At 46.6% G+C, this 27,358-nt stretch overlaps 1 protein-coding gene across 1 annotated transcript in view; it reads left to right on the top strand.

Moving 5' to 3' along the window:
• PFDN1 (prefoldin subunit 1) overlaps positions 1-27,358 on the top strand; it is a 31,568-nt gene that overhangs the window by 2,480 nt on the left and 1,730 nt on the right. Inside the window, exon 3 of the mRNA XM_065690976.1 lies at positions 12,304-12,388. Coding sequence (XP_065547048.1) covers positions 12,304-12,388 — 85 coding nt within the window. The remainder of the gene's footprint in view (positions 1-12,303; positions 12,389-27,358) is intronic.

Here is a 27,358-nt window from a genome sequence, read left to right as displayed (position 1 = left end):
TAGTTGCTATGTAAATACAGATTAAGAGAGTGTTCTTCCTCTGAATACTACTCAATGACATGGTATTTCTGTGAGCTCTGCCTGTTCTGTGCCATGGGGCTGAAGGCTGCCTTGCCAATTGGCAGCAATGCTCTGGTGTGATCTGTGTCACTCCCTAGTGTGGAGAACAGGTATTGGGGGCACAAGGTTCTTCCTGGAGGCCACTCCAACTATTAACAGAGGATTCATTGCTGAAATCTGGGCTAGCAAAGCAGGCTAAAGCAGCTCTTGAGCAGGAGCTGAGATACCAGAATGCCCTTATTTTGTGTTCCACTGAAGACCAGAGGAGGTGGTCATGGTTCTTCTGGACATACAAGCTATGTTCTGTGAATTGGAATTGCAGTTCTTAATTTGTTGGCTATATTGGCTTGCATAGATGTGGGGGGTTCATCCACCAAAACGATATTTACGACATCTCAGTTTCTTTTGCTTAGTGTAGCATGCAAAGGTTAGAGCTCTAGTGGGCTTCAGTTATCCAGAAAGGGTGGAGGTCTGCATCAGTGTTAACTCTGATTGTCAGTGTTCTTCTGACAGCTTGCTTGAATAGCTCCATTCTTTGAAATAAGTTTTGTGCTTCTGCTTCTGTGCTCAACATTTTTTTCCTTCTCTTTTTTTTTTCTTCTTCTTTAACCCATTTAACCTGCTACTTAGGCTCAGGCTTCTGATACAGCGTCTCTGTTTCTTCTCCATCTTTGGTGGTTTGGGTTGTGTGCTGGCGCTAGTACTTACACTTCTGTAGGATGAGATACTCCAGGCCTTTGTGGAATTTGAAGGCTTTAGGAACTATGGTGATGTGCATCCTGGGAGGAAGTCTGCCTAGTTCAGTACTTGCTTCTGCACTTCTTGGAAAGCAGTTGTGTGGTTTTTGTTCTTGGAACCCCTATCTTGAACCTCTTTTGTTTCCCAGAGGCTTTCCAGGCACCACGGGTGAATGTGAAAGTTCACTTGTTGTTCCTCAACTTGGTGTCTCTTGGGTTTTCTTTTGGTCTTTTTTGTTAATATTGTATGGGTTTAATATTGTAGTGTGTATAACATGCAGAGGCCTTACTGCCTTCCACATTTGGGGCTCAGTTTACTTTTGCTATAGCTATTTTTGGTTTGACATGAGAAATGTCAGTGCCACATAGTATGAGATGATGAATTGCTGTGTACTGTACGTATCCATGAGGCTGGGATATCATCTGAGTGGTGGCATCTTGCCAAATACATTTCAATTCTGTTACTTCATACTCTTTTGAAAGGCCTGTTACGTAGCCTGAGACACTACCACTATGCTGGACTTCTGCTTAAGCTATTTGTGAACTGATATCATCATCTTGCTTTGAGAGCTATGCTGAAAGTTTAAGCTTCAGAATTCTGTCTGAATATTTCAGACCTTTCGCTTTACATTCTTTTAATCCATAACCTGGACATGATCCTTATTTACAGAAGAAAAATGTCTGGCACTTGTGCTAGGCACAGTGGGGAGCACATTGCAGTTCAGATAGTCAGTTTTGGTTTGATATTGCTTCATCATCAGTTTAATTCTACAAATGGGAGAACACTTACAAAAATAAAGTGTAAGAAAGCAAAAATTAAGCAAATACTGTAGCAGAGCTTCATGTTCAAGGGTTTCTGCAAGTATAGTATATTATTACAGCTATTACAGTCCCTATAAAATGACTTTGTGCAAGTGTAGTATTCTTTGGGGACAGCTGCAATAAGAAGATTTTGACTTTATTTTTTAATGGCAGTTCAGATTTTTGATGGCTGAACCATACACAAGTGAAACCCAAGAGAGGATTAAACATTCTTGATTGTTCCTGGGATTTAAGTGCATTCCTGCTTTTACTGTACTTCTCCTTTTGTTTGAAAAGGAGCCACCATAAACCCTGTAAGCTCTTTCCTGGACCCCTGAAGACAGCAGTCACTACCTCAAGTTGCTCGGTGCAGCTGCAGTAGCTGCATTTTTACTGTAAGTGTGTGTGTGAGATGGGTGGTGTTCTATCCCAGCAGCACGGATCACTGAGGATATGGTAGCTGTGCTGTGGTTCCTGCCTGCATTTCAAAAACCTCCCAAAGAACTGAAGGACACTCGAGGCTTAATCTTTATGGATCAGTTACCAACTATAGGCTGCCCTGTGAAATCGGAGCAGTTTCTCTGTTGCCATCTCCTTGGGCAAGGCTCTGTGCAGAGCTCAGCGCTGAAGCCCAGCTGCTGAGCACTTAACAGGTGTTGAAGTACTTAAATGAATGCCAGGGACAAGCACGTTGCCATCAGCCTCTGCTTGATATGTAGTTTATAAACTTGAAGCTTCCCTATGTAGTTGTTGGAAAAGGGAAGATTTTAGTTCCACAATACATATGGTGTGTGTAGGAAGTAGAATCAGGCACCCAACTGCAAAGGAAACAAAATTTGTGTCCAGCTGTTTGACCACTGTTTATGCTGTATGTTGAACAAGACCAGTATGTTCCTTTCTCTACACATTTAATAAGGGTAGTGGTTCCACCCAGGGAAGTGGTGGACTCCCCGTGCTGGACACATAAACTCAGCTATCAAGGCATTGGGACATCTAGTCTAGTCGTGCTTTGCAGAGAAAGGTTGGACCAGATGATCTTTGAGGTTCCTTCCGACCTGGGATTCTAGGATTCTATGAAGATAGGGGTGTTGGGATATGGTGATGAGGACTCAAAGGCTATGTGGCATGACATGTGCATAAGCCGTAAGGTTTTCCATCACCCAGGTTTTTATTTCAGGTTTTTCTTGATTTTTGAGCTGCTCCCTTTTGCTGCAGCCTGAACAGTATTCTTCACAGCAGGCCTATACAAGTTTGCAAGATCTTCTTAGAGAAGATGATTTTTGCTTCTTAAAGCAACAATCATAATGATGCACACAGGGGTAACACATACAGGTGCCTTTGACTCAAGCAGTGAAGTAAGGGGCAGCAGTCAGTTGTCATCTGGCTGATCAAGAGTGTGAGAGGAGCACAGCTGGACAGAGGGATACATGGTTAACTGCTGACAGTAGTGGGATACTGGGATTCTGGACTTCTGGCATCTGTTCCGGATGGGAAAGGAGCTTGTTCTCTTAGGCACAAGCTCCTTTTCCAACTTGACATCTTCTGATGTCTCAGACATGATCCTCTGCCCTTCCCCCACTTAGTTCTTGATCTTATTCCTGCTCATTTGTAATCTCCTGGTTATCTTGGTCCAGTTATAGCTCTCCTGCCCTGCTACTCTACACAACTTTTCCATGCAGTACTGGAACTTCAGAGAAGAAAAGACTTCCATGGTTTGCATGCAAGATGTATGTGTGCCCAGGTTTAGGAAACTAAATCAGCTTTATACAGAGAAATGATGTGGAGTGGATGCATCTGGTAAGTCAGCAATTGTCAAATGTAGAAGCTACAGAAAAAGGGGTCATACAATAATATCTAATTTAAAGTGTTTTACAAATGCTAAAGTAGAACAGGAGGAAAGCAATCCTGTGGGGTGAGAGTGCTGCTTTACATGAGTTTAATACAGCCACTCAAGAGCCAAAGTGCTGAACTCAGGAATGCTACAACTGTTGTCTTGAGTTTTTACTATTGTTTTCTCCAGAACTATTTGCTGAATTAACACAAAACTATTTCTGAATTAACAGAGTGTTTCAGCTGCTTCAGGAAAAAAAAATAATTAAAAAATAAAAATAAATCAGGCTTTCTGAGGAGAAACAATTTCCCAAAACAACATCAGTGTTTTCAGTCCACAAATGCTGATTCCAAAAAGTTCTTTCTTACTGATTAGGAAACAACAGTGTGATTATTTTAGTGCAGCTAATTTAACTCCAGCATCCAGAAATATCTCTGTATAGTGTTATGCTCGAATTCTTTTGACTTGGTTATCTTTACATCCACTTCAGTGGGGTTTGCTGTGTTGCTTTTTGATGCCTTGTTGTAGCATTATTTGGGATACACAGAAGCCAAGGCTCTGCTATGTAACAATCACAAGCCAGTTACTGGGTCTTCCTCCTCACTTTGAATTTCATAGAATGGTTTGTGTTGGAAGGGACCTTAAAGCTCATCCAGTTCTAGTCTGCAGGCATGGGTGGAGACACCTTCCACTAGAGGAGGTTGCTCCAAGCCCCGTCCAACCTGGCCTTGAACACTGCCAGGGATGGGGCAGCCACAGCTTCTCTGGGTGTGCCAGCGCCTCAGCATCCTCACAGGGAAGAGCTTCTGCCTAAGATCCCATCTCAGTCTCCCCTCTGGCAGGTTAAAGCCATTCCCCTTGTCCTGTCCCTACAGGCCCTTGTCCAAAGCCCCTCTCCAGGTTTCCTGCAGCCCCTTTAGGCACTGGAGCTGCTCTAAGGTCTCCCCTTCAGGAGCCTTCTCTTGTCCAGGCTGACCCAGCCCAGCTCTCTCAGCCTGGCTCCAGAGCAGAGCTGCTCCAGCCCTCGCAGCATCTCCATGGCCTCCTCTGGACTTGCTCCAGCAGCTCCACATCCCTGTGGTGCTGTTGCCCCAGAGATGGATCAGGACTACAGGGGGAAGTCTGCCCAGAGCATGGCAGAGGGGGAGAATTCCCTGCCTCAATCTGCTGCTCATGCTCTGGGGATGCAGCCCAGCACACAATTGCACTGTTTGCTGCATGGTTTGAATCTCCAGCATTCTTCATTCCTGTATGATAGAGTGGGGACATTTGCTTGCCTTTTCTTTTTTTGTGTGGGTGTTTTGTGTTGTGGGGTTTTTTTTGGTTTTGTTTTCTTTTTTAATTCCCACTGTATCATTTGAACCTTCCAAAAGAATTGGTGATGTTCTTTAAAAGCAGACCACAGTGCTAGTTTATTATTTTGGGTTGTGCTATATTTAATACACACTTAGAGGTATATTCCTGCTTTCTTTTTTTTAAAAGAACCAAGCATGAACAATGGTATAAATCTACCCTCTAGTTAAGTGTCTAGCAATGCAGAAACTGCTGTGTTACTATCTTGGCTTGAGGTAATGTAATATGCTGCAGCTATCGACAGATCAAAAAAGCCAGTGAAAACTCAATGTAAACATGTCCTGCAGTGCAGAACAAACTCTTCTGCCCCTCAGCAGGCAGATGGATGTGTTGGGCTAGTCCCTGGAGAGGTTTGAGGAAGCAAACTGTGTGGCACTTCTTGTTCTCTTCCTTTAGCTCCTTAAAGTAAATAGGTTTATGTCTTACAAATGTTCGTCTGAGTAAAAGTTACCCTCATTGTGGCCTACATAAGGCTTGGTTTGGACTGCTTCCAGTGCCACTAATCCTGGTCTCTGTGTGTGCTCCAGTCTTGTCATTCTGAGTTTGCACAGGTTCTGCTGCCTACCAGAGATGCTGCCAGCATGCTTCAATCCGTGTCTCCTTCCCAAACAGCTCCGGGTGCATGACCGCCTCTCTGAGTGCAGTAGTAAAATGACACATGAACTATAAACTGCTGCTCCTGGAATGTCTTCATATATAATCCTCCCGATATAAGCTGCAGGATTTGTTTTGCTTTAAGGTATGTGCTGCTTTGGCAGTGGGGTGAGGGGGGAATAGTTAGGTTTAGCTATATTGAGAGTGACCCGATGAGATGACTGACCACTAAAATAAAAGCAAACATAGGAAAAGCTTCAACTCATCTGTTCCAAATCCATCTGTTTCTGAGCAAGCTCTAGTTAAGGCATATGATCTGTTGAATGGGAAATTCAAAATCAGACTGAAAAATGTGAAACCCTTAGACATGAAGGGTGGCAGCACAAACTTTAGTCATGATTTTCTTATTTTCTTGTTTTAATACTGCTTCCTTGTCTTGTTGGGGACTGGGTAATTTATTTAGGATGACTAAAACTGAAATGTCCTGGTGTATAAGGAGTGCCTGTTCTGAACTGCATAGGGAATCGTTTACAGAAGCATAACCAGACCCTAGCAGAGTGGATGGGGTCTGCTGGGTGCTGGCAGTTATGCACCGCTGTCTCCTGTTGGATCAAGCTGGATTGCTTGGGATCAGCTTGTTGGAAGCCTCTCTTCTCTTGGCTTTGAACAGTACTTAAAATGCAGCAATCCCCTCCTGAGTGAGCTCTGGCTTGTGCAGCAGGGTAGGTTCAGAATGTAAAAGTGCCCTTAAAGAGGTAAGGGCATGACTGAGCTTAGCCCAGCTTTTCTCTTGGGAATAGTCTAATGAAGACACTTGTTTTCAAGGAGCGGGTTATTCTGTGTAAATGAGTGAGCCATAATGCAGCATGTTAGAGGGTTTTTAGAAATACAGTGAATGCTAAAATAATATTCTGGCTTTGTACAAAGTTGTTGGTTTTGTTTTCAGTATCTTCGGATTTTGTAGAGAGTTTTCCAAATGCAATGGGCACCATAAAGCTGAAGTTATAATGACTGTGTGTGTGTGCTGGGAGCCAGGCTCAATGGACTTGTGAGAGCCCCCTGCAGCCCTGCATCCAGAACATCTTTAAACTGACAGAGGGGAGATTCCCTTCTAAGCCAAACCAGTCTGTGATTCTATGTCATTTATCAGTATTCTGTCAAAACAGCACTGGAATGTTCCTACCTGCAAGACTGTCTCACCTGAAAGTAGGCAGAGGGATGTGTATCAGTATCAGGCACAGGAAGAGCTAAGGCTTCCCCGGTACCTTGTGCAGTCCTCGGAGTGATCTACATGGAAGAGTTGCTTTGCAGATGATCAGGAGGGAGCCCCAATGGCTGCTGTGTAGCTCCTTCCCTCCTGGCTTTAATGTTTTAATACAACCAACCTCTTGCACCAGCAAGCTGTGCAGGAGAAACATGGAGACCTCATTTCCTCTCCAGAACAGGAAGAGGAGAGAATGCTCACATCTGGGACTGACACCTGCCACTGAAAGCTTCAGACATAGAGGTTGCAGTTGCAAGTCATTGAAAATAGGGGTTGTTAATGGAAAACCTTCACTATGAGCATCACTGGTACCCCACCTTTAATAACTTTAATGAGTTGTATGTCATAATGAAAGTGGCTTGTGCTGAACAAATATCTCCATAACCTCATTCATTAGGAGGCAAATATTTCAGTATCTAATATTATGTCTGAAAGTCAAGTAAACAGTACATTTTGGTGCAAACAGACTGAGTTATGGAATTACTTACACTGTAGGAACATCACTTGGTGGGTGTGTACATGTGACACAAAGGAGCAGACAGATGATGGAGCTGACAGCAGACAGATGATGAAGTTGACAACATCTCTGACCAGCCCAACTAGAGCCTGAAGACCATTTTGACCAGGGGTAAGGGAGTGCTGTATAAACACCGACCAAATAGGCATCATATTTGGACATTTATAACAGGGAAGGGGTAAGAGATCCCTTCAGAAGGAAACAAGCAATGAGTCTCAGAGAGTATAGAAACTACATTCTCTGCCTTAGAGAAACAAAGATCCCGATGTAGAACTGGCAGAGGGAGGAAAATAGAAACAAGTGGGGAATATTTAGAGTGAGGTTTCTCTTTCGGTTCCCTTGTGCTCTATTTTTGTTCCTTGTATTGTCCTTGAGAACCAGCAGTCACTGGGACAGCGGGAGAGTCGAGCATGTAGGTAGAGTTGATCTGCAAACACTGCCGCTGTTGGCAGTCCAGGTTTGGCTGAACATTGCTGTCCTTGAGGACCCCATTCCTTCTTAGCTTTCTTTTCTATTTGTTTTGTCTTGTTTCTGAGTTGTCGTTATTGTTAGTGAAAAAATTGCTCAGTATCCAGAATAGGGCAAATCCTGCTCTGTTTTCATTAGCCATTCCCTCTGAAGTAGGTGGCCAACAGAGATGTGGCGAACCTGTCTGTTCTGACCAGGTATTTCTGGTGTTGTTTAACAATAGTGAAAAAGTTCATGCATGAAGAGGTGATTTCTGCTAAGCTTTGTAATTGCCACTGTAGTGCTGAACATGTTTCTGAATCAGTGTTTCATGGTTGATAGTGTAGGTGTTGTGTTTGACAGATTTATTAGTGCGTGCTGTGATGCTTCACACAGAGGAGGTGGACATAAGTGAACTCTCTTGTCTGGAAGAGGATTTGGTTTGCTGCTTGTCTTCTGGGGACTACCAATACTTAAAAGTCGCCCTAGTCCAATGTATGAACACTGGGACCATCCTCGGCAGAGTGAACTCTGGAGATGGCTCTTTGGTGCTGATCTGCACCAAGGGGTTGGTGTTAGTAATGTCATCTGATGGGCTCAGCACCACAGAGCAGAAAGTGTCTCCTCTGCTCCGCTCTCTGATGCGATGACTCTAATGTGGGGCTCGTCCTCAGCTGGTGGTGTGCCTCCAGACAGTGAATGAACCACAGAATCATTTGATTTGGAAGGGACCTCTGGAGAACATCCAGTCCAACCCCCTGCCAAGGCAGGGCCACCTCGAGCAGGTTACACAGATGGGTTTGGAGTCTCCAGAGAGGGATACTTCACAGCCCCCCTGGGCAGCCTGTTCCAGTGCTCTGCCACCTTCGATGTAAAGAAGTTCTTCCTCATGTTAAGGTGAAACTTCTTGTCTTTCAGTTATGGCCATTGCTACTCATCCTGTCTCTGGGCACCACTGAAAAGTCTGGCACCATCCTTCTGGCACCTTCCTTTGAGATATTGATCTGTACTGGTGAAATCCCCTCTCAGTCTCCTCTTCTCTAAACTAAACAGGCCCAGCTCCTGCAATCTGTCCTCATAAGAGAGATGCTTCAGACCCCTGATCATCCTTGGGGTCCTGGCTGATTCCTCTCCTGTAGCTCCTTGTCTTTCTTGTGCTGAGGAGCCCAGAACTGGACACAGTGCTCCAGATGTGGCCTTACCAAGGCTGAGTAGAGGGGGAGAATCACCTCCCTTGACTTGCTGCCACACTCCTCCTGGTGCACCCCAGGGTACTATCAGTCCTCCTGGCTCCAAGTGTACAACTGCTGGTTCATAGTCAACTTGTCATCCATGAATGAAGTGGTTCTTTCACAAGCTTAAAAATATTGTAAGTAAGATAACCCCAGTTAACTAAAACCAGGCAGCAGAATGACACTGTCCCGGTTCTCCAGGTCAGTGAGAAAAAAGCCAAAAACATTTAGTTGGTGTTTTACTTGGGGTAATTGGAAGAATGAAATCCAGTAAAATTCAAACTCTGGTTTATGAGAAGTGCCCTGCAGCATCTCTTGACTAATGAGCAAGACAAGTGCTGCTGTAAACCACAGTATTTCCTTAGGTAAAACCTTTGCCCAAGATCTCCATGATGTGTGTATCCCAAGCTAGAAGCTAAAACACAGATGAGGTTTTTGAGTCCTTCTTGTGTTGGAAATTGAAGCCACAGATTTAAATCAGATGTGGGTTTATAGCTTCAACTTTCTAAAGAGTAGTTTTTGTCAACTTACATGGCAGCACTTGTGCGCTTTAGGCTGAAGGCTCAATGAAGGGGAATTAAAATGGGTGGCTTGAAGCTGGGATTGGTGCGAACCTTCTGAAGGATACTGGCCAAGTCATGGACATTTGATCTGCTCTGGGCCAGTGTGCGAACAGACACGGGTTCCAGCCCACTATTTTATAGCAAATAAATTGGGGTGGTTGTGTTTGTGCCCAGCTGCCGGCACAAGTCTCGTCATTGCTAACTTCGGCCATCCAATTTTAATTTGCTGTCGCATGTCTGCCAGAGCGTTGCAGGAGGGTGGGAGGCAGGGAGGAGGGAGGGTGTTTTTCCCAGTGACTGTTGTTGACATTTGCAGAATAGAAGTGAAGTCAGCCACTTGTTTGTCCAAAGGTTCTAGTGCCTGTAGCGGATCTCAGCCAGCCGGGATCGCTCAGTGCCTGTGACGCAGCATAGGGACCTTTCCAGCTGCAGCATGGGGAGCACTGATAGAGCTGTGTTGGTGTTTAACCTTGTGTCCTAGACCAGGGGCTTCACTGAAACAAAAATGATTGATCAAGGATAGATTCAGATGAGGCATTAGGAAGAAATTCTGTACTATGAGGGTGCTGATGCCCTGGCACAGGTTGCCCAGAGAAGCTGTGGCTCCTCCATCCCTGGCAGTGCTCAAGGCCAGGTTGGACACAGGGGCTTGGAGCAAGCTGCTCTAGTGGAAAGTGTCCCTGCATGTGGCAGGGTTTCCAAACCTAAGATGAGCTTTAAGGCCCCTTCCAACCCAAACCAGTCTGGAATTCTACACCTTAATATACAGTTTGGGGAAGCGAAAGAGAAGGTATTCTGTTCTGCTTTGCTGCCTCACAAAAAAAGGAAATAATTGAGGAAACATTCATACACACACACAGGCTCAGGGAACCTGTGACCATGGGAAGGAGGGTTGGTTTTATTTATTGAGGACATCTTGCAGCTTTGATTGTTTAACTAGCGACAGCTACTGCAGAAATAAGGCAAAGTTGTGGTCCTCACACCCAAATCCCCATGTAGTGTGTGTGGGAAGGCTGGGGTTTGCTGCTTCTGCTATTGCAGGCTCAAGGTAAGAGCATCAGAATGATGTGGTTGCTGGTGGTCCTCAAAAGTAGCTCCTCTGTGGCTGAATCCAGGTGCTGCATCTAATAGCAATGTAAATAACTTCTCTTTCCTAGGAAGGTGCTCGTGGACTTGATTTTTAACAAGACTGAGTAAACCCCACATTTTATTTCAGCAGGCTGCTCTGTTTCGGACCTGGAAACGTTCCCACTGAATGGAAGTGGGTTGTGGAGGTACCAAATGGAAAGTGGGAGAGTGAGGGGACAAAGAGAGTGAGCTGTGTTGTAAAGAATAGGAACAGATACATACCAGTGATGACACCGGCAATAAACATGAGGAGAGACTGGGGAGAAACAAGGAGAGACTTGAGAAAATGGCAATGTAAAAGATGAAGTAGCTGTAGAAAAGAGGAGGTAAAGCAGGACAAGGGAGAGAAGTGGGAGAAGGAGGAGGAGGCAATTGGTAAGTGCAGTTAATCGCAGCACTGAAGAGAGTTTCAATTGCAAACCTGTTATAATTAACCACAGTTCTGCTCTCATGCGCTCCAGGAATGCACATAGCAGGTACTTTTCCTTTTGGCTACTCTATTGCTGGTGCAGACCATGCTGGGTTTCAAGGCAGTGGCTGATCAGGCCCTGAACAAGCATGTTGATAATGTCCTGTGTCGTGGGAGGTGGCACTACAGACTGACTGCAGGTTTTTCTGTACCAGATGGGGAATGCATTCTGATTTCTGCCCTGTCTAAAGCTGCTCACTTTAACTGTTCAAGCACAAGCTCTTGTCACCTGGCAGGAAGACACTGACCCTAGTTGGTGCTGGAGGGAGACCTTGACCTCACTGGTATGACCCAGGGAGGCTCCTTCTAAATCCCCTGGGGGACTTTCTAAGTAGGGAAGGGGCAAATCTGTGGCTTGTACATTCTTTATGTCTGGAAGGTTGAAAAACAACCACAGAGGGTTCCTAAAATTCATCTGAACTTAGTTGTCCTTTACCTCTTTGTGGGATGCCAGTGCCACGTGCTGGAGAGCTTCTTTGGATACTCATGTTCCTTCAGGGGCTTTTCAAGTTCATCCAGTTCCAACCCCCTGCCATGGGCAGGGACACCTTCCACTAGAGCAGGTTGCTCCAAGCCCCATCCAACCTGGCCTTGAACACTGCCAGGGATGGAACAGCCACAGCTTCTCTGGGAAACCTGTGCCAATGCCCCACCATCGTCATCATACAACATTTCTTCCCTGTGTCAAATCTAGTGCTGTCCTCCTGCAGTTTAAAGCCATTGCCCCTTGTCCTGTCACTTACTGGTCCTGGTAAAGTCTCTGTCTAACCAGCCTTATTTATATACTGAAATGCCTCCATAAGGTCTCCCTGGAGCCTTCCCTTGCCTGTGCTGAACACCCCCAGCTCTCTCAGCCTTCCTCTGTAGAAAGCTTTGTTTTTATTGTGCAGCTTTATTTTGCTTGTGAGCACTGAAATGGTAATGAATGGCTTTTTCCCCTTGAAAGAAGCTTCCTTGACTATATGCCATAAACTGCTTTAGATCCCTTTGAAGGGAATGTGATGACAGACTCCCTTTGCTAGCTGTATGCAAGGACTGTTTTCAAACCATTCAAGGACACTGAATGATAGAGGGAGATGAGTCTGCATCCATTTTCTTCCTCCCAAATAATGGGTGAGATTGCTGAGCAAGCCTTTGAGGCTGGTGGTTTGTGTGAGCTCTAGGAGCAATTTCTTCTGCCTCTGTCTAGAAGGTGTGGATTGAGAATGAATACTTGGCAGAGGTCACTTTAGTTTAACTTAGAGTGCAGGTAGGTGTACAACGGATGTAAAAGATACCCAACAGTTGTCTGTCTCTTTCACTTGTAGGTTTATCCTTCAGTCTAAAGGAGTGATTCATAATCAGCTCTTAGAAAAACAGAGAATAGCCGAAGAGAAAATTAAGGAATTGGAGGTAAGTTTTGGCAGGTAATGATGATGAAAGTACAACACTGAAGGTCAACAAGATGCTGTCTGCTACATCCCTTGTTTTTATCTGATACTTTCCATTCTGAAGGATTTTAAGGAGGTGAAACATAGTGCCTGGTACAAGTAACCTACAAGTAATTCATGGCACTTAGTTACTTGGTTTCTTTTGTGGGTCTACAACCTAACTAGGGATTTCCTGTCATTCCCGATATGCAAAGTGGGGGTGAGGGATTCAAACGAGGTTAGTAGGAGCAAGATTTAAAACTAGCAAAAGGATGTTTGTGTGGTTATTTGCAGCAGATAGGTGATGTGAAACTGTGCCAGTGCTGTGGATGCTAGAAGTTTATACTGGCTCAGGACAATTGCACAAATTCATGGAAGAGAAATCCATTGAGAATTACCAAATATGTAGAAATGGCATTCTGCTCAGGAAGTCCTGAGCTAAAAATGTCTGAAGGCTGGGAAAGTATGAGGAGGAAGTTCTGTGTACGCCTGCCCTGTCCGTACACTCTGCCCTAGGCTTCTACTTGTGGCTGCTGTTGAAGACTGGATCTAGGGGGAGGTAGGACTTTGTTTTGGCAATGTGGTCAGAGCACTTCTGTGCTCTTATGTTTATCTGGTTGGAGTATTCAAGGCAGAGAAGAATATGTAGGAAATATAAAGTACTTTCTGTGCAAGTACCAGTGTTCAAATGAGTTATCTAGAGAATCTTGACTATCTTCTAGTGGCTACATGTACAGCTTAGAGTTCTTCGGAGCAGATGTTCAAAATGTACTTTTCCAAGGCCGTTAGTGGTTTGTTTTTTCTTAATGTCCCTAAGATACAATAAATGCAAAACCCTGTTCCTTGTTTCTTGGGCAATGACAGAGGAAGCAAAGACTGAGTTGTGTCAAGCTGCTTAACTCGTCTGCTAGTGTTTTGGAGAAAGTCAGTGTGGAGACCAGGTTAAGTAGGGACAAGCAGGAGTAGGAAGTCAGTGCTCAAACCTACTCAAACCCTCAGTTCTGTCTCTTTTGTCTGCTCCTTACAGTAAAACAGAAGTAGAGTTTGTATTTTTTTTTTTTTTTTTAATTTTTTCTTAAAACTCAGCTTGCCTGGGGAGCTGTAGGACAAATATGTCACCATGTGTGGTGTTGCCTGGAGTGTTTCCTGTGCCAGATACTAAGGGGTTTTGTGTTTCTGGCCATGAGAACTTTTACTGAATGGGGAAAACAAGTCTCCCCTGGGTAGGCTGCATATTTCTCTGCTGTTAATGCAGACAGGGCATAGTCATTTTTATGGTTATGTGATCAAAGCGATTGTATCCTGGCTACTCTGAAGCCATCTCAGATGCCAGTGGTTTTGCACAAAGGCAGCCCCATGACTGGGGTTGGAGAACTTCGTAGCAGCAGGTCTGGATTTGTCAGTGATTGGAGTGTGGTTGACAGTCTCTGTTTGCAACCTGCCCATGGGGTCCCTTTCTGCCAGGTCCATCAGGCTGTGGTCAGCTTTTTGACTACTGTGCCCTTCAGCTGTGGACGTCATTTTCTTTCTGTTCCTGGTGGGGAATGATCTCACCTTCTGAACTTTCCGATTGCTGAGTTCAGCAGAATGGATGGAATTCCCCCCAAATTACAACCTTTGCTGTTCTTACACAAAGCCTCAGAACTGGCTGCTTCACAAGTGTGTTTTTATGCTTCATAGCTCCCTGTTGCTTGAATCTCTGGTATGGCTACTGAATTGAAGCTCCCAGCAATGATAACTGTCTCAAAAGGTGGTGAGAGTAGAAAAGTGACTGCCACATGGATTGGTTTTTCTTTTCAACAATAGATAGTAGGGCTCAGGTGGCCAAAACTTTCAACAGTTTGTTTTAAGTGAACATTCAAGTCCATCTTTTTAACTAGTCTGCCTTCAGCTGGCTGGCAGCTTTGTGGGAAGGATTTTCCTTAGGCCTGGGATTCCCCATGGAAAAGGACAAAGCTCTTAGACTGACAACTGCTGGAAACAGAGATTTCAGGGGAAATACCTGAGTCCAAGTCAGAGAGCACTTATCACAGGAGTTAGGGGATTTTACTGTCCTGAAAACAAGTGGTGACAGAAGGAGGAAAGAATGTGAAACTTTGTGACCTTGTGATTCCACTGCATCACTATAAAATAAATATCAAACCAAGGTAGGTTAAAACTTCCCTCCATCCATTATTAAAACTGGAAGGATTTTAAAGCTTAGGTTTATATTTTACATTGTTAACTACCTTACTCACATTTCTCACTTTGCATAGCTGGCTTAAGCTGGTCAGAGTAATCCTCCGGTATCCACACAGTGTTGCTGATCTGGTTACTCATGTACCACGAGCTTGAGACAATTCTGCCTTCTTATTATGACTCAGTTGCCAAGGTATTATGAAATGTGGATTTTTGATACCAGCCTGAATTTGAGATGCACTCTCGCTGCTGGCTTTTAGTGCTGTTTGCAGAGGAGTAGAGCATGGAGGGTTGAGTTCACTGCTGAGGTCTTATTTAAATCCATCCAACTATGTAGCAAGGAGAGATCCTTAGCGCTGACCGTCCATGAAAACATTGGGCTTTAACCTGCCTCAGAGGCATTTGGGCTGTTCAGCCTGAAGAAGAGAAGGCTGCGTGGAGACTCCATAGCAGCCTTCCAGTATCTGAAGGGGTCGTAAAAGGATGTCAGAGAGAGACTCTTCGTCAGGGACTGTAGAGACGGGACAAGGGGAAATGGGTTCAAACAGAAACGGGAAATTCAGGTTAGATGTAAGGAAGAAGTTTGTTCCTGTGAGGATGGTGAGGCACTGGAACAGGTTGCTCAAGGAGGTTGTGAACGCCCCATCCCTGGCAGTGTTCAAGGCCAGGCTGGACAGAGCTTGGAGCAAGCTGCTCTAGTGGAAGGTGTCGCTGCCTGTGGCAGAGGGGTGGAAATGGATGAGCTTTAAGGTCCTTCCAACCCAAGCCATTCTGTGACTGTGTGAGAGCTGCGTTTCCTGACATTCACAGCTCTCAGAATGAACTGCGAAAGCAATGAGGGGTTTTGCATTTGGTTTGAAAACTTCTTTTCTCCTTCCTCATCTCATTTCCTAGAGGAACTGCCCTTCATGATTACAGTTACTCCCTTTTCTTTACTCCCCTGTCTTGGGTTCCTCCACTTCTGAAGTGATGCATTGCCTTTTTAAAGACAGCATCACAAAGCTGATGTGATACTTCTCTGCTGTTCATCACATGGCAAAGCTGCAAGGAAACCTAGACCTGTCTTTGTACAGGGCTGGGAAAATAAGCTTTGGCTGCAATACACATCAGATGTACTTAGTGAGAGGAACTGTGTTCTGAAGATACCAAAGGGGTATCAATGTGTATAAGAGGGCAAATGTCAGTCACTCTGCAGAAGAAGCAAGGTAGCTTTACCCTTCTTGTTAAAGCTTAGGAATGAAAGTGTGTATATGTGAGTGTGTGTGTGTGTGTGTGTGTGTATGTACATATGTAGCATTCTTAATTTCACAACTTCTGTATAATCCTTTGGACTCCAAATTGATAACCCAGGCTTGCTGGCAAAATGCACATGCCTGCATAAAGGCTGTGCCAGTGAGGATTGACTCTCACAGAGGCTGGTACACAGGCTCACTCACTCACTGGCATGGGAAGCATCCTGCTTAGCAGCAACGATCCAATTTTTCCAGTCCTGATACTATCAAATTCTTGTTGTGCTTCACAGTGCAAGGGGTATGTGTTAAAGCTATTTTGAAAGCATTCTAAAGGGATGAGCACAGACTCTTTTTAGCTCGGCAATGTTTGTGCAGTATTAGAAGAAAAACCAAGTAATGTTTTTCTTCCCTTGTTTTTAAGGAAACATGATATGTGAGGGGTGGAACAATGCTTTGTTTCAGGAAATGTTATCCGTTTCCATTGTAGGGCTCGATGGATTCTGTTTTTAAATGTGGCATTTTAAAAAGAACAAGCTCTATGATGTTATAAAGACATGGAAAACTGATTCTTCATTAGGGGTGGAGAAAGTGATTATCGCTGTGTGTTTTCTCTGATACTATCTGATAGTCCCCTTCTCTCCTGCTATATTCAGCATGTTTAGTTGTCAGGCGTTGTCAGACTGAATTGCTAAAAATAACAAATAAGGGGGAGGCTGTGCTGGGCAGCTCTGTCTGCTCTGTGCCACCCAATTTAGCTCCTTCGTGAAAAGGGCAAAAGCAACCTGCAGCTTTCAGCTTGAATTGGAGTTTGGTTTTAAAATCTTGACTGCAATATTGTTGTGTGCTTGTTTCCCAGGCAGTTCTTTCACATGAGCATGGGAGACTGAAAGTTCACTGCTGCAGAGATAAAGGGTTGGTTGTTTTCTTCTCTGCCTGGAGAAGAAAATGCAATTGGGAAAGCTGTACCTAAGTGCTCGATTTCCAGTTCATAAAGTCTTCATGTGATCCCTAAACTGCTATGTCCAGCTGCTCTATCCTACACAGTAAACTTCTTTGCTCTTGTTCATGGTGGAGAAATGAACACTCTGCTCTCAAGCACTGCTGTGCTTCATATTCAGAGGTTTGGATGGTGTTGCAGAACTTCTTTCTGGTAAAGTTAAAAAGTGATTGCATTACAGTGAGCAGACATCAAAGGTAACAACAAACCTCTTCCCTGGTGCTGCCCGGAGTCAAACATGCTCATGCTGTGGCTTCCATTTCTCTAATCTTCTTTCCCTAGGAGCTTTGCTGGAGCCCCGAGGCATAATGGTGGTGCCCCCTTCTCGATGAGTCTACCAGGGCATCTGTCTCTGGTTGGGTTGGCACTACAGGGTTTTCGTACCCTGAGGGAACAGTTTTAAGCAGGAGAGGTGTGGCTGGAGAGGAGTGCTGGAGCATGGGAGTTGATGTTCTGTGGGCAGGTATGGATGGACCAGCTCAGCATGGCCCCTGGCATACTCTCTGGTTTTTACACTGAAACCATGCACGGAGGCTGATTCTGAGGGTGCCTTAACCGTGTGAAAACATGTCTTTGGAGATTTGTGGTGCACTTTGCAGACCACTCAGCAACCAGCAGAAGGTAGCAATTGTTTGGCAGTTCCCAAGTTAGACCGATTTTTGTCTGGGATTTACAGTGTAGAAGCTCTCATCCCATGGTTTACTTGGGATAGGCCAGAGCCCAGGAATGTGTGGTGGGCTTTTTAAATAAACAAGGGAAAATAAGGAATGCTCCTGTTTGCTTTGGAGGGGGGAAGCCTCAAGAATAGCCCTCTGTGCTTTAGCCTGGAGCAGGTTTTACTTTGGATGAGTGTGCTGTTCTCTCATTCCACTGCTGGCATACATGCACGTACTAAGGACATGATCTTAAACACATGTTGTCACAGAAGCTGCCCCTTGTTTCTAAGTGTGTGCATGGAAGAGGTCAGTCCATAGTTTGGGTTCAGCCCTCTCAGCTTTATGGCCTGATCTGCTCTAGGGAAGGCTGGTGTGCTTCTGTCACTTGTACAGGAACCAAGCCAGACCCATGCTGGTTGCTGGTGCTTGGCTGCAGTCGTGATCTGCAACATGTACCAAACTCCTGTGGCACAGATCTTGTGCAGGTTTGGGGCATTGCTGGGGAGTACACTGATTTTTGTTTTCTAATGTGCTTGTCCTTCAAGGTGGTGTGTTGTAGCTTTGTGTTTGGTCTTGGTGTGGCTTTTGTGTTTGGTTGGGGTTTTTGTGTGGTTTTTGATTTTTTTTTTTCATTTGTTTCCTCTTCCTCCCTCCCAGATTTACAGTATCTGATGTTTGGGAATTTAAAGTGGTGATACCTCTTTCTCCTTGACCCTGAATTCCCACCTTGGAGATTCTTTAACTGTCAGGTTTCTTTAACAAGTCAGGAGTCCAGGTGTTCTCTGCATTAAGAGGGAGACAGTGATGCTTCCAGAGGGTCACTCATTCCTAGAGGCGGCATCTCCCTCTGCTTGCTGTACAGGGAGGCTGCATCCCTGATGTGGGGACAGCGGAGTATGCAAGTGAAATTAGTAGGTAGGATTAACATTTGGGCTTACATGGACCTTTTAGGAATAAGCTATAGAAGCTCCACAAATCATGGAGATTAATTGGGTGACAGTGAGGTGCAGAGCCTCCTCAGGCTCCTTCTGAGGACCAGCAGAGGTGACAGCCTTCATCTTGCATGACTTTGGGTGCCTGAGGCAGCTGCAGGTGTCTGGACAGTTCCTCCTGGGCACGGACATTCAGACTTGGTGGTGTTCCTGGGGCATGTTTCATCTTGACTCATCCAGGCCCGAGTCTCTGCCTTCGCTGTAGGCTTGCTCCTGCTTTTCAGGCTGCAAAGCCCGAGGCTTAGCTTGCTTTTGAGGACATGGGTGGTCCAGCTGCCTGCTTAAGCTTGCTGTCAGCTGGGATCATCCAGAGCCATGGCAGATCCTTGGCATGGGCAAAGCTGTCAGCGCTGCTCTGCCCTTCACTGAGGTGCTTGTTTTGAAGAAGGGAGTAGCTCCAAAGCTCTGTATTTTTCCTATAGGTCTGGCTGTGTTACAGGGAAGAGAATCTGCATTCTCATTCCTGATATTTGAAATGGAAAATCCTCTGAGCAATGAGAAAAATAGGCTTGAAAATAATGAAGTGGTGAGAAGGTTCAGAGTATGGTGGGCACAGAGCCAACACTGTCAGGACAAAATCATTATTTATGGAGAAGCCCTCTGACACTGGACTGGGGCCAGACAAATTTAAGGTAAATACTGGAGGAATTGGGGCATAACTAATGCTGCTCCACTTCTTTCTATCCTGTAAACTGACTGCTGATGGTAGCATGAATAACAGGCCTTATTCCTTGCTTCCAAGGCTGTGATGACTCACTGACTTCACTTATTTCTTTATGTTTAAAGCCTCACAGTCTGTCTGATTGTCATTTGTCAAAAGTGATGGTAGCAAAAGGATTGTGTTCTCAACATTCTTAACTTTATATGTGTTTTATGCTGTTTCTTTTCTATCTGAATCGCATGATCTCTCATCCCAGACAAATGCAGGCTGGTTGTGTGCAGCCAGCATCTTACAGCTTTAAAACAAAACAAATGCTCTTCAGTAATCATGAGGAAGGAGGTGTATCTTTTTAATTCCTGGTTCCAATTCCTATGGTAGGCTAGTTAGATAAAGATCAAATAAGAGTACATTCCGCTTTGCACATTGCGTAAGAAGCTTGCCTTGTGTTAAATAGCGCACAAGTCACTGGTTGCAAAACATGATGTTGTGATCTTAGAGGCACAGAAAGAAGAAATCATCACGTTTAAGAGACAATTCCCAGCTCTCCAGAAGGATCTTCCGCTGGTTTAGACCTGGGCTGGCTTTATAAAAACAATCAGTCACAAGGTTTCAAACTCACAGGTTTTTGCAAGCGACTGCTTAATTAGTAATTCTTTGTTAGTCTTCCCTGCACTGCAGACTGCAAAGTAAGCACGCAAACTAGCTGAGAGGGCAAAGGCTTCATGAAGGGAGAACTGGAATTTGATTACTGTTTTATTTTCACTGTTCCTACCTTTATTTTTAGATGGATAATTGTGGATTTTAAAAGCAGGAGGATAATTAACGTGGGTGTTGATTGCTTCCTTTTAAATCCTTCAGAAGCTGGTTATAGAGGTGCTTTCAAAATAAACGTTATCCCAGAAACTCACTTTAAGATTTGTTTTTGGGGAGAGGTTGTTCTGATTAAAAAGGAATTAGAAAAGAATTTAATGGAGAAAGCTTTTAAGACAAACTTTGCCAGTGTGCTCACATTCCTTTGGATTCCAGGGGAAAGTGAAATACATCATGACAATAAATAAAAACCCACTTCTGCTGCTGTGTCTAAATGGTTTTGTCCATCCAGGAGCCTACATTTAGTCATCTGGGTTTGAAAACGTTGCTTGTTTCCTCTGATTAGCATTAAGCTGCTTTTATAATTACGCTGAAATCATTTTAACACAAAGTTGGTAGATAAGTCTGTCTTTGTCATTTTAAACCAGGGTCTGATTCATTGTCAAAGCTCTCCTTTGTGCTTATAGCTGCAGAAGTATTCAAAGCAATGAGCTGAGCTGGATGCGAGTCCCTCTCCAAATTCCTCCTTGCATGAGTAATAGTTAGTCACAGAACCAGTGCCGCTGTCCTCGCCTTAGTCACCCAGGCCCATGCACTTGGTCCTTGCTGTCCTTTATGCCGAGCAGCTCTGGGGAGGGGGATTATCTGTGCCCAATAAACCTCCGTCCTGCCCCATCTGCTCCATCTAGCCTGGGGAGAACAGGAAACGATTATTTGGAAAGCGTGCTCCTGCGTGCAGGAGACCTGACCCAGCCCTGAGTCAGCTTTACACAGCCACACCTTGCTCCAGGTATGTGCAGGCTGTTAGGGCTTCCTGCTGCCCCTGCCGCTGGGGTCACCCTGCTCATTGGGCTGGAAGTGTATTCCTAGCGGGGACATTGCTGCATCCTGCCTGTGAGGCAGCCAAGGGAGTCTGAGCTAGGGGGGGATGCTGCTTAGTTGGGAGTTCACATCATATTCTACATGAAACCTGGAGAGGGGCTTTGGACAAGGGTCTGTAGGGACAGGCTAAGGGGAATGGCTTTAACTTGACCCAGGGAAAACTGAGATGAGCTCTTAGGCAGGAGTTCTTCCCTGTGAGGGTGCTGAGGCGCTGGCACAGGGTGCCCAGAGAAGCTGTGGCTGCCCCATCCCTGGCAGTGTTCAAGGCCAGGCTGGACACAGGGGCTTGGATCAACCTCCTGTAGTGGAAGGTGTCCCTGCCCATGGCAGGGGGTTAGACTAGATGAGCTTTAAGGTCCCTTCAAACCCAAACCATTCCGTGATCATCTCTTTGTTGCTGATTTGTTAAGTCTTTCAAGTTTTTGGAAGTAATTTTTATTTTTAAATGGCCTTGTTTGGCCAGGACTGAGAGACATAAGGTGTGGTATGATTGTGCAAAAGTTATGTTGCTGGGAGGTATTCTGGTGAGCAGTTCTGGCTCTGCAGGACCATGCAACCCAAAACACCAAATTAGGGAACTTAATACATTTTGCAAGAGTCAGTTTTGTGAGGGCCACTTCCACCAAACCAAAACGTGGGGATTTTCACAATCTGGGTGAGTTTCCCCTCCCCATGTCCTAAGCGTTTGACTTGACTGCTGACGAAAGTCTGGTTAGGATGCAGTATCTGTTGTGAAGCAATGTACCACTGAAAACTGCCCAGTTCTGGGCCCTTCACTACAAGTGAGATATTGAGGTGCTGGAGTGGGATCAGCAAAGGGCAACGGAGCTGGTGAAGGGCCTGGAGCACAAGTGTGGTGAGGAATGGTTGAGGGACCTGGGGGGTTTATTCTGGAGAAGGATCAGGGGGGACCTTATTGCTCTCCACAGCTGCCTGACAGAAGGATGGAGCCAGGAGGTAGCTGGTCTCTACTCCCAAGGAACAAAGATTAGACTGGATATTAGGAACAATTTCTTCACCGAAAGGGTGCTCAGGCATTGGAACAGGCTGCCCAGGGCAGTGGTGGAATCACCATCCCTGGAAGTATTCAAAAACCATGTAGAAGGGGCCCTTAGTGACATGGTTTAGTGGTGGCTTTGGCAGTGCTGGAATAAAGGTTGGACTTGATGATCTTAAAAGTCTTTTCCAACCTAGCTGATTCTGTCATTCTAAATGGGTGATTTTGCCATGAAGGGTGTCCCTAAAGAATACTCTGGCTTGATAATACGTTTCTGCTGCCATCTATTGAAAGGTTCCCAGTCGCTTGCTTTTGTAGCAGTTAACATCAGGCTAGGGAGCAGGAGTTCACTGGAATAATCCATCATCGCCCAGCTGCAGAGAGCAACACTCTCAGCCTTTAGTGAAAACACAGTCCTGGGGCTGAGACAACAGGTATGTGCAAGCGACAGAAGGGCTGCTCCACAGGCAGGTTTTCCTTTTACCTTACCCCTTTTTCTCTAGAAGGTGACCTCCCTTGGTACCAAGCGTGGAAAGCAGCATGCGCTTTTTCAGAGTAGCTTTCTCAAGAGCACGTTCCTCAGGCTTTCAAAGCACTATGGGAATGATGGGGAAGCCCTCTTGGTTGTGCTGTAGGTAGGATCGGTACATGCTGAAGGTGGATTTGCACTAGCAGTTCTTCAGGCAGGTGCTTCTGAAGTGTTGAGTTGGCAAGTGCACTCTTATGCTTGATATCTCCTCCACTCAAATCCAGGTGGTTTTGAAATGACTGAGGGTCCCCGTTACCTCGTGGAAATAGTGGCTAAGGGAAAACCCAGAGATCTGAATCATCTCTGCTCTCTCCTCTTAGTAAATGGCGTCATTGTGCTGCTGTCAGCAGCTGTCATCAGAAACCAGCTGGGCTCCCTTCCTATTACACTTCACTCACTCTTGAGTAAACTCTGGGCAACTTCCTGAGAGCAATAACTCTGCTTGGAAAGTCCTGAAGTGTATCTAAATATTTGGTGGTTGCTGTAGCGTGGTAATTTCTAATGTGTACTTGTGCCACAGTGTTGTGTTGGGTGAGGACCAGTGCTGGGTGGACCCATCAGGGCGTAGGGCTGCCTGCAGACCCACCCCATCGCTGGTGCCCACTATCTCAGTTCCTTCCGAAGCAGAAGCAGCCAGGTGCTGTTCAGCAGGTCCAACTCCTTCCTGTTGATGGGTTCCAAGTGAAATCCTGTTAAATAGGGCACATCATCTTCCATGAGCTCAGGCTGACTGAAACATTTGCCTTGCCCCCAGTGTGTGTGCTGATTCCTGGGTGTGCTGTGCTCTGGGCAATTCCAGCCACCTGAACAGTGTTGGTGGCCTGCAGAGCAAGGGCAGCTCACAGTGCTGCTGCTGCCTGGCCCCAGCATGCAGGCACCACAGCTTGCTTTCCTCCTGAGGAAGATCCTTCACTGGACAAGTGTGTGCTCCCTCCTCTGTCTCAGGCCCTGCTGCTGATCACTTTCCCAAACAGTGTGCACACAGAGCCCTTGAGGAATGCCAGCAATGACCTGGATTAACTTTGAGAGCTACAGAAAGCCTTCGCTAGGAGGTTTATTGAGACAGGGTCACAAGATGGCTTGTCTCAGGGCTCCTGTTTGAGGCACTGCATCATGCACGAAGACTCTGCAGCATTCCTCGACAGAAGCCTTCTAAGTGCAAGAGTGGGATGCCAGCATCTGGCGGCTAGTAGCCAAGTGTGCTGTGAGCCGTGGGGAGGGAAAGAGGGAGGTGTTCTGTGGGGAGAAACCTGCCAAGTTGGATGGGAAACAAGTAGGTAGAAAAACAATTTAAAAAAGGCTGCAGTGAGAAGACATGTCCCAAAACCAGATCCTTACATTTCCATGGAAACATTTTTGTTTGGGTTTAAGCACATTTGTGTTTGCAGGTTGGGGCTTGAAGCTCTTTTTCTCTTGCTGAGCAGAGAGAAGTGAAATTTGAAGAGCAAAACAGTAGACATTGAAGGTCCCTTCTAACCCAAGCTTTTTGATGATTCCGTGAATGAGAAACTGTTACTTTGAAACAGGAAATTCATCTGTGAGGATGAGGCACAGCACAGCGTGAATGAGCCGTGGCTGTTGTGTGTAGTTTCCTGCTGAGAGCAGAAGTGCTGTGGTGGCTTTTGGAGCTGAGGGTGCATGCTACGAGACACCAAGCTCAACGGCCAGCTCAGGACAGGGCTCTGCAGACACGCGGAGCTGGCTGGAGGCAGAGCTGGCTGAATCATAGTGCTGGGGCAAGTGTGGTGCTTTGATCATTGAAAGCCTGTCCGAGAGGAGCTGATGAAGTTTTTTCGTGCTGTGGAATCTGTGGATGTTGGCTCTTTAATCGTTCAGGAATGTAAGGTCCGGGTGCGTCAGCACCATCTCCAGCGAAGCATGAGCAGCGTGATGCAACGAGCTGAGGTGGGAGGCTCAAGCAGGAGGTGACTTCCCGCCGTGTCAAAAAGCCATGGGCCACCTCCATGAACCACAACTCCTTTTCTTCTTCAGGGTGTGAGCTGTAATTGTATTTGCATTAAATCTTGTATTTCCGCAGCAGCTGCCAAAAGCAAATAGTGCAGAGCTGGTCAGGGAGCAAGTGTGGCCCGTGACAGGGAGCGAAGTGCATGGGGAGCCATGCAGCAGGGTGATAGCAGGGTGAGTGCTTATGGCATTGCTTTTTGCCAGGGCACTGCTCCCGCACCTCAGTGGGAAGGGGTGGCTGGTGGGTGCTGCCCTGTGCATGCTCTGGCTGGGGCTGAGCAATCTGGTGCTTCTAAGAGCTTTGTACAGAGGTTAAGCAAAGAGGCAACTGGGGCTGGCAGCAGCCTCACAGAGCCACTGCCTGGAGCTGCCCAGCGCTCCCTGAGAGTGGAGCATTGCAGCCACCATCCCTGCTGAGTCGTGGGGTCTTGCAGGAGGCAAGGGCCACGGGGCTGGTGGTGCCCTCCATGCCCAGGCAGCCACCTTTCTTCCTGGGAAGGGTTCCCGGGAGATGGACATGTGTTGCCTGTTGGATGGGGCTGCCTGAGCAGCCAGTCCTGTTTTTGACTGCATCTCTGATCACTTGGGAGATGGTACTTTCACTCCACATGTACTAAAACCCTACACAGGTTAGACCCTTGCACCACACACCTGGTTTAGGAAGGCTGCTGGAAAGCTTAGAACTGGGGAAGGCTCCTGAGAGCTGGGAGGGAACAGTAATGGCATAGCCCAGCTTTACAGCCCCTGGTAGACGCTGGGAGGTCCAGCTGGTGGGGTTGGCTTTGCTGCCCAATGAAGAGTTCTTGGCCATCTCTTCTCACCCTCCATCTCAATGCCAGGCAGTCATTAGTGTGGCAGACATACTTCCAGAAAGCATACTGAGGTAAGAACATTTCCTTTTGGGCTACTTTTCAGACAGATCATCAAGGCTGTGGTTTGTCTTGCTCCCAAGCACTGCAGCCATTCCTGCCTAGGGAAGGTGACTGCTGTTGACAGCAGGATTAGTGTAAAGGAATTGCCAAGCTACAGGTTGAGAGGCATTGACTGCACTGGCATTTTGGGGGCATCTTCTGCAGTTTTGCACCCTACCAGCTCTCTGCACATGGCCCAGACCTCACTAGCCTGTTGCATGGCCGTGTGTTGGTCTTGTGGCCCAGTGCAGGGTGCACCATCCTTCCTCTGTGGAGACAGAGTGGGGCAGGAGGGTTGTCACCACACACCAGGTGTTGGATGAGGACCAGAGTGTGGCCTGTGGTGGGAGCAAGTGAAGGTGAAAAAGCTTGGCCTGTGGTGAAACAGGGCAGCTGGCTTGATTTCAGAGTATGTGTGAAGCGTGCTGCCCCCCTGAAAATGTGTAACTGCAAATCCTGCTGCCTTCTCAGATGCCTTTGACCACTTTCAATGCAGCCTCTGGCTCTGCTTCCTTGCCTCCGCTGTGAAGAGGCTTCAGGTGTGCTGATGGGAGCTGCAACTCAGGTCATTCCTCCCTGCATGGGAATAACTGTTGTGGAAACAAAGCAGCATTCCTGAAACCTCCAAAGGCTGTGGCGAAGTGGGTGCATTCACTGCCCTGACTGAGCAGTGATCACAAGCTGTGCCTCTTAGGTAAGGCACACGAACACTCTGTCTGTGACTCTATGAACTGGCCCCGCACTGCAGCCAGAGCCATCAGCTGACAAACCCGCCTGCTCCTGCTCTCCTGTCTGTATTTCCTCCTTCCTGACTTGCCAGACTCTTGAGAGCTAAAATCTCGCAGCCACAGCCTGGCCCAGAAATGGGGTCAGAGGATGCAGGGTTAACCAGGGCTGAAAATCAAGAGCAAATGAAAGCATGTGAGCTCAGGGCAGCTTGGGGGTGGGGATGAAGAGGCCTTGGTGGTGTTCCACCAAGGGAACAGATCCCACCAGCCTGGCAGGTCTGGCTGGACCAGAACAGCCTCCAGCAGTGCGGAGGCAGCATGTGTCAGCCGCTTGCTCACAGCGCTGCTCCCTGGGAAGGTGCAGCAGGGAGACACAGAGCTTCCTGTCTAGACCCCAGTAATCACCGTGAGGAGGAGTTTGCACACAAGCTCTTGCTCCTTCTCCTGGGATTACCGAAGCAGAAATCCGGGCCCAGCTGCTCGGGCAGGAACACCTCGCTTCTGCCACGCATCTCAGAAAATGTCGTGGCTGTCTGCTCCTTGCTCCTGCATGATTCCAGCTGCTGCGTGGGAGCCAGCGGCTGTTCTGGCTCTGCATTGCCAGCTGTGGGTGTGCAGGATTGCTCAGGAAGCCTGTATCCCCCCAGCTGTAGGTGCAGGGTTTCATAGTGACCCAATGATGAGTCTCCCTGGAGGCTATTTTTGGGAGGGAGGAGTAAAGGCATCGGGACCAGCCCAGATCCTTTTGCCCCAGAAATTACATGACCAAGGAGAGTGACTGAGGGATATACAGATTCCCTGAATCCTCAGCTGCCTGGGGCTGCAGGTGATGATTAAGTAAAGAAATGGCATTAAACCACATCCCTTTGCTATGAGCTGTGAAGCTCAAGCACCCGGGGAGGACAGAGCATGGTACTGTGCAGGAATGGGCATTGTGGATCGCTGTTCATAGCCATGAGCACTCCTGCTCTGCACCAGGCCAATGTGGAGCTCAAATGGTCACCAGCATGGCCTCCTAGCTCTGGAAGTGTCTCTTGCAGCCTGGTGGGCACAAAGGGGAGTGTGGAGGACAGAAAGGCAGAGCTGTTCATAGCCTAGTTCCATTGCACTAAAGAATAATGGTTTAGTAATAAATGAATGCCTGGAAGTCAGCTCCGTTGATGCCACTCTGCAATCAGGGCAGTGAGCAGGAGCTCAGACTCACTCGGGTTTTCTGGGACTTGTCTCTGCTCACAGCCCCTGGATTCAGTTCCCTGGCTGTGAACCCTTCGCTGTCTGTTGGGGCAGTGGCAGCAGCCCTCATGCGTCAGCAGGTTGCAGGCCGCAGGAACCCACGCTGCCTCCTCGCCCTGCAGCTCCTGAAAAGCAGCTCTTGTGCCTGGGGACTGTGTGAGAGGGACAAGGAGCCCTTTGCC

This window comes from Lathamus discolor, chromosome 10 (genome assembly GCF_037157495.1).
Source record: "Lathamus discolor isolate bLatDis1 chromosome 10, bLatDis1.hap1, whole genome shotgun sequence".
Lineage (NCBI taxonomy): Eukaryota > Metazoa > Chordata > Aves > Psittaciformes > Psittacidae > Lathamus > Lathamus discolor.
This window is presented reverse-complemented; position numbering and strand designations above follow the sequence as displayed.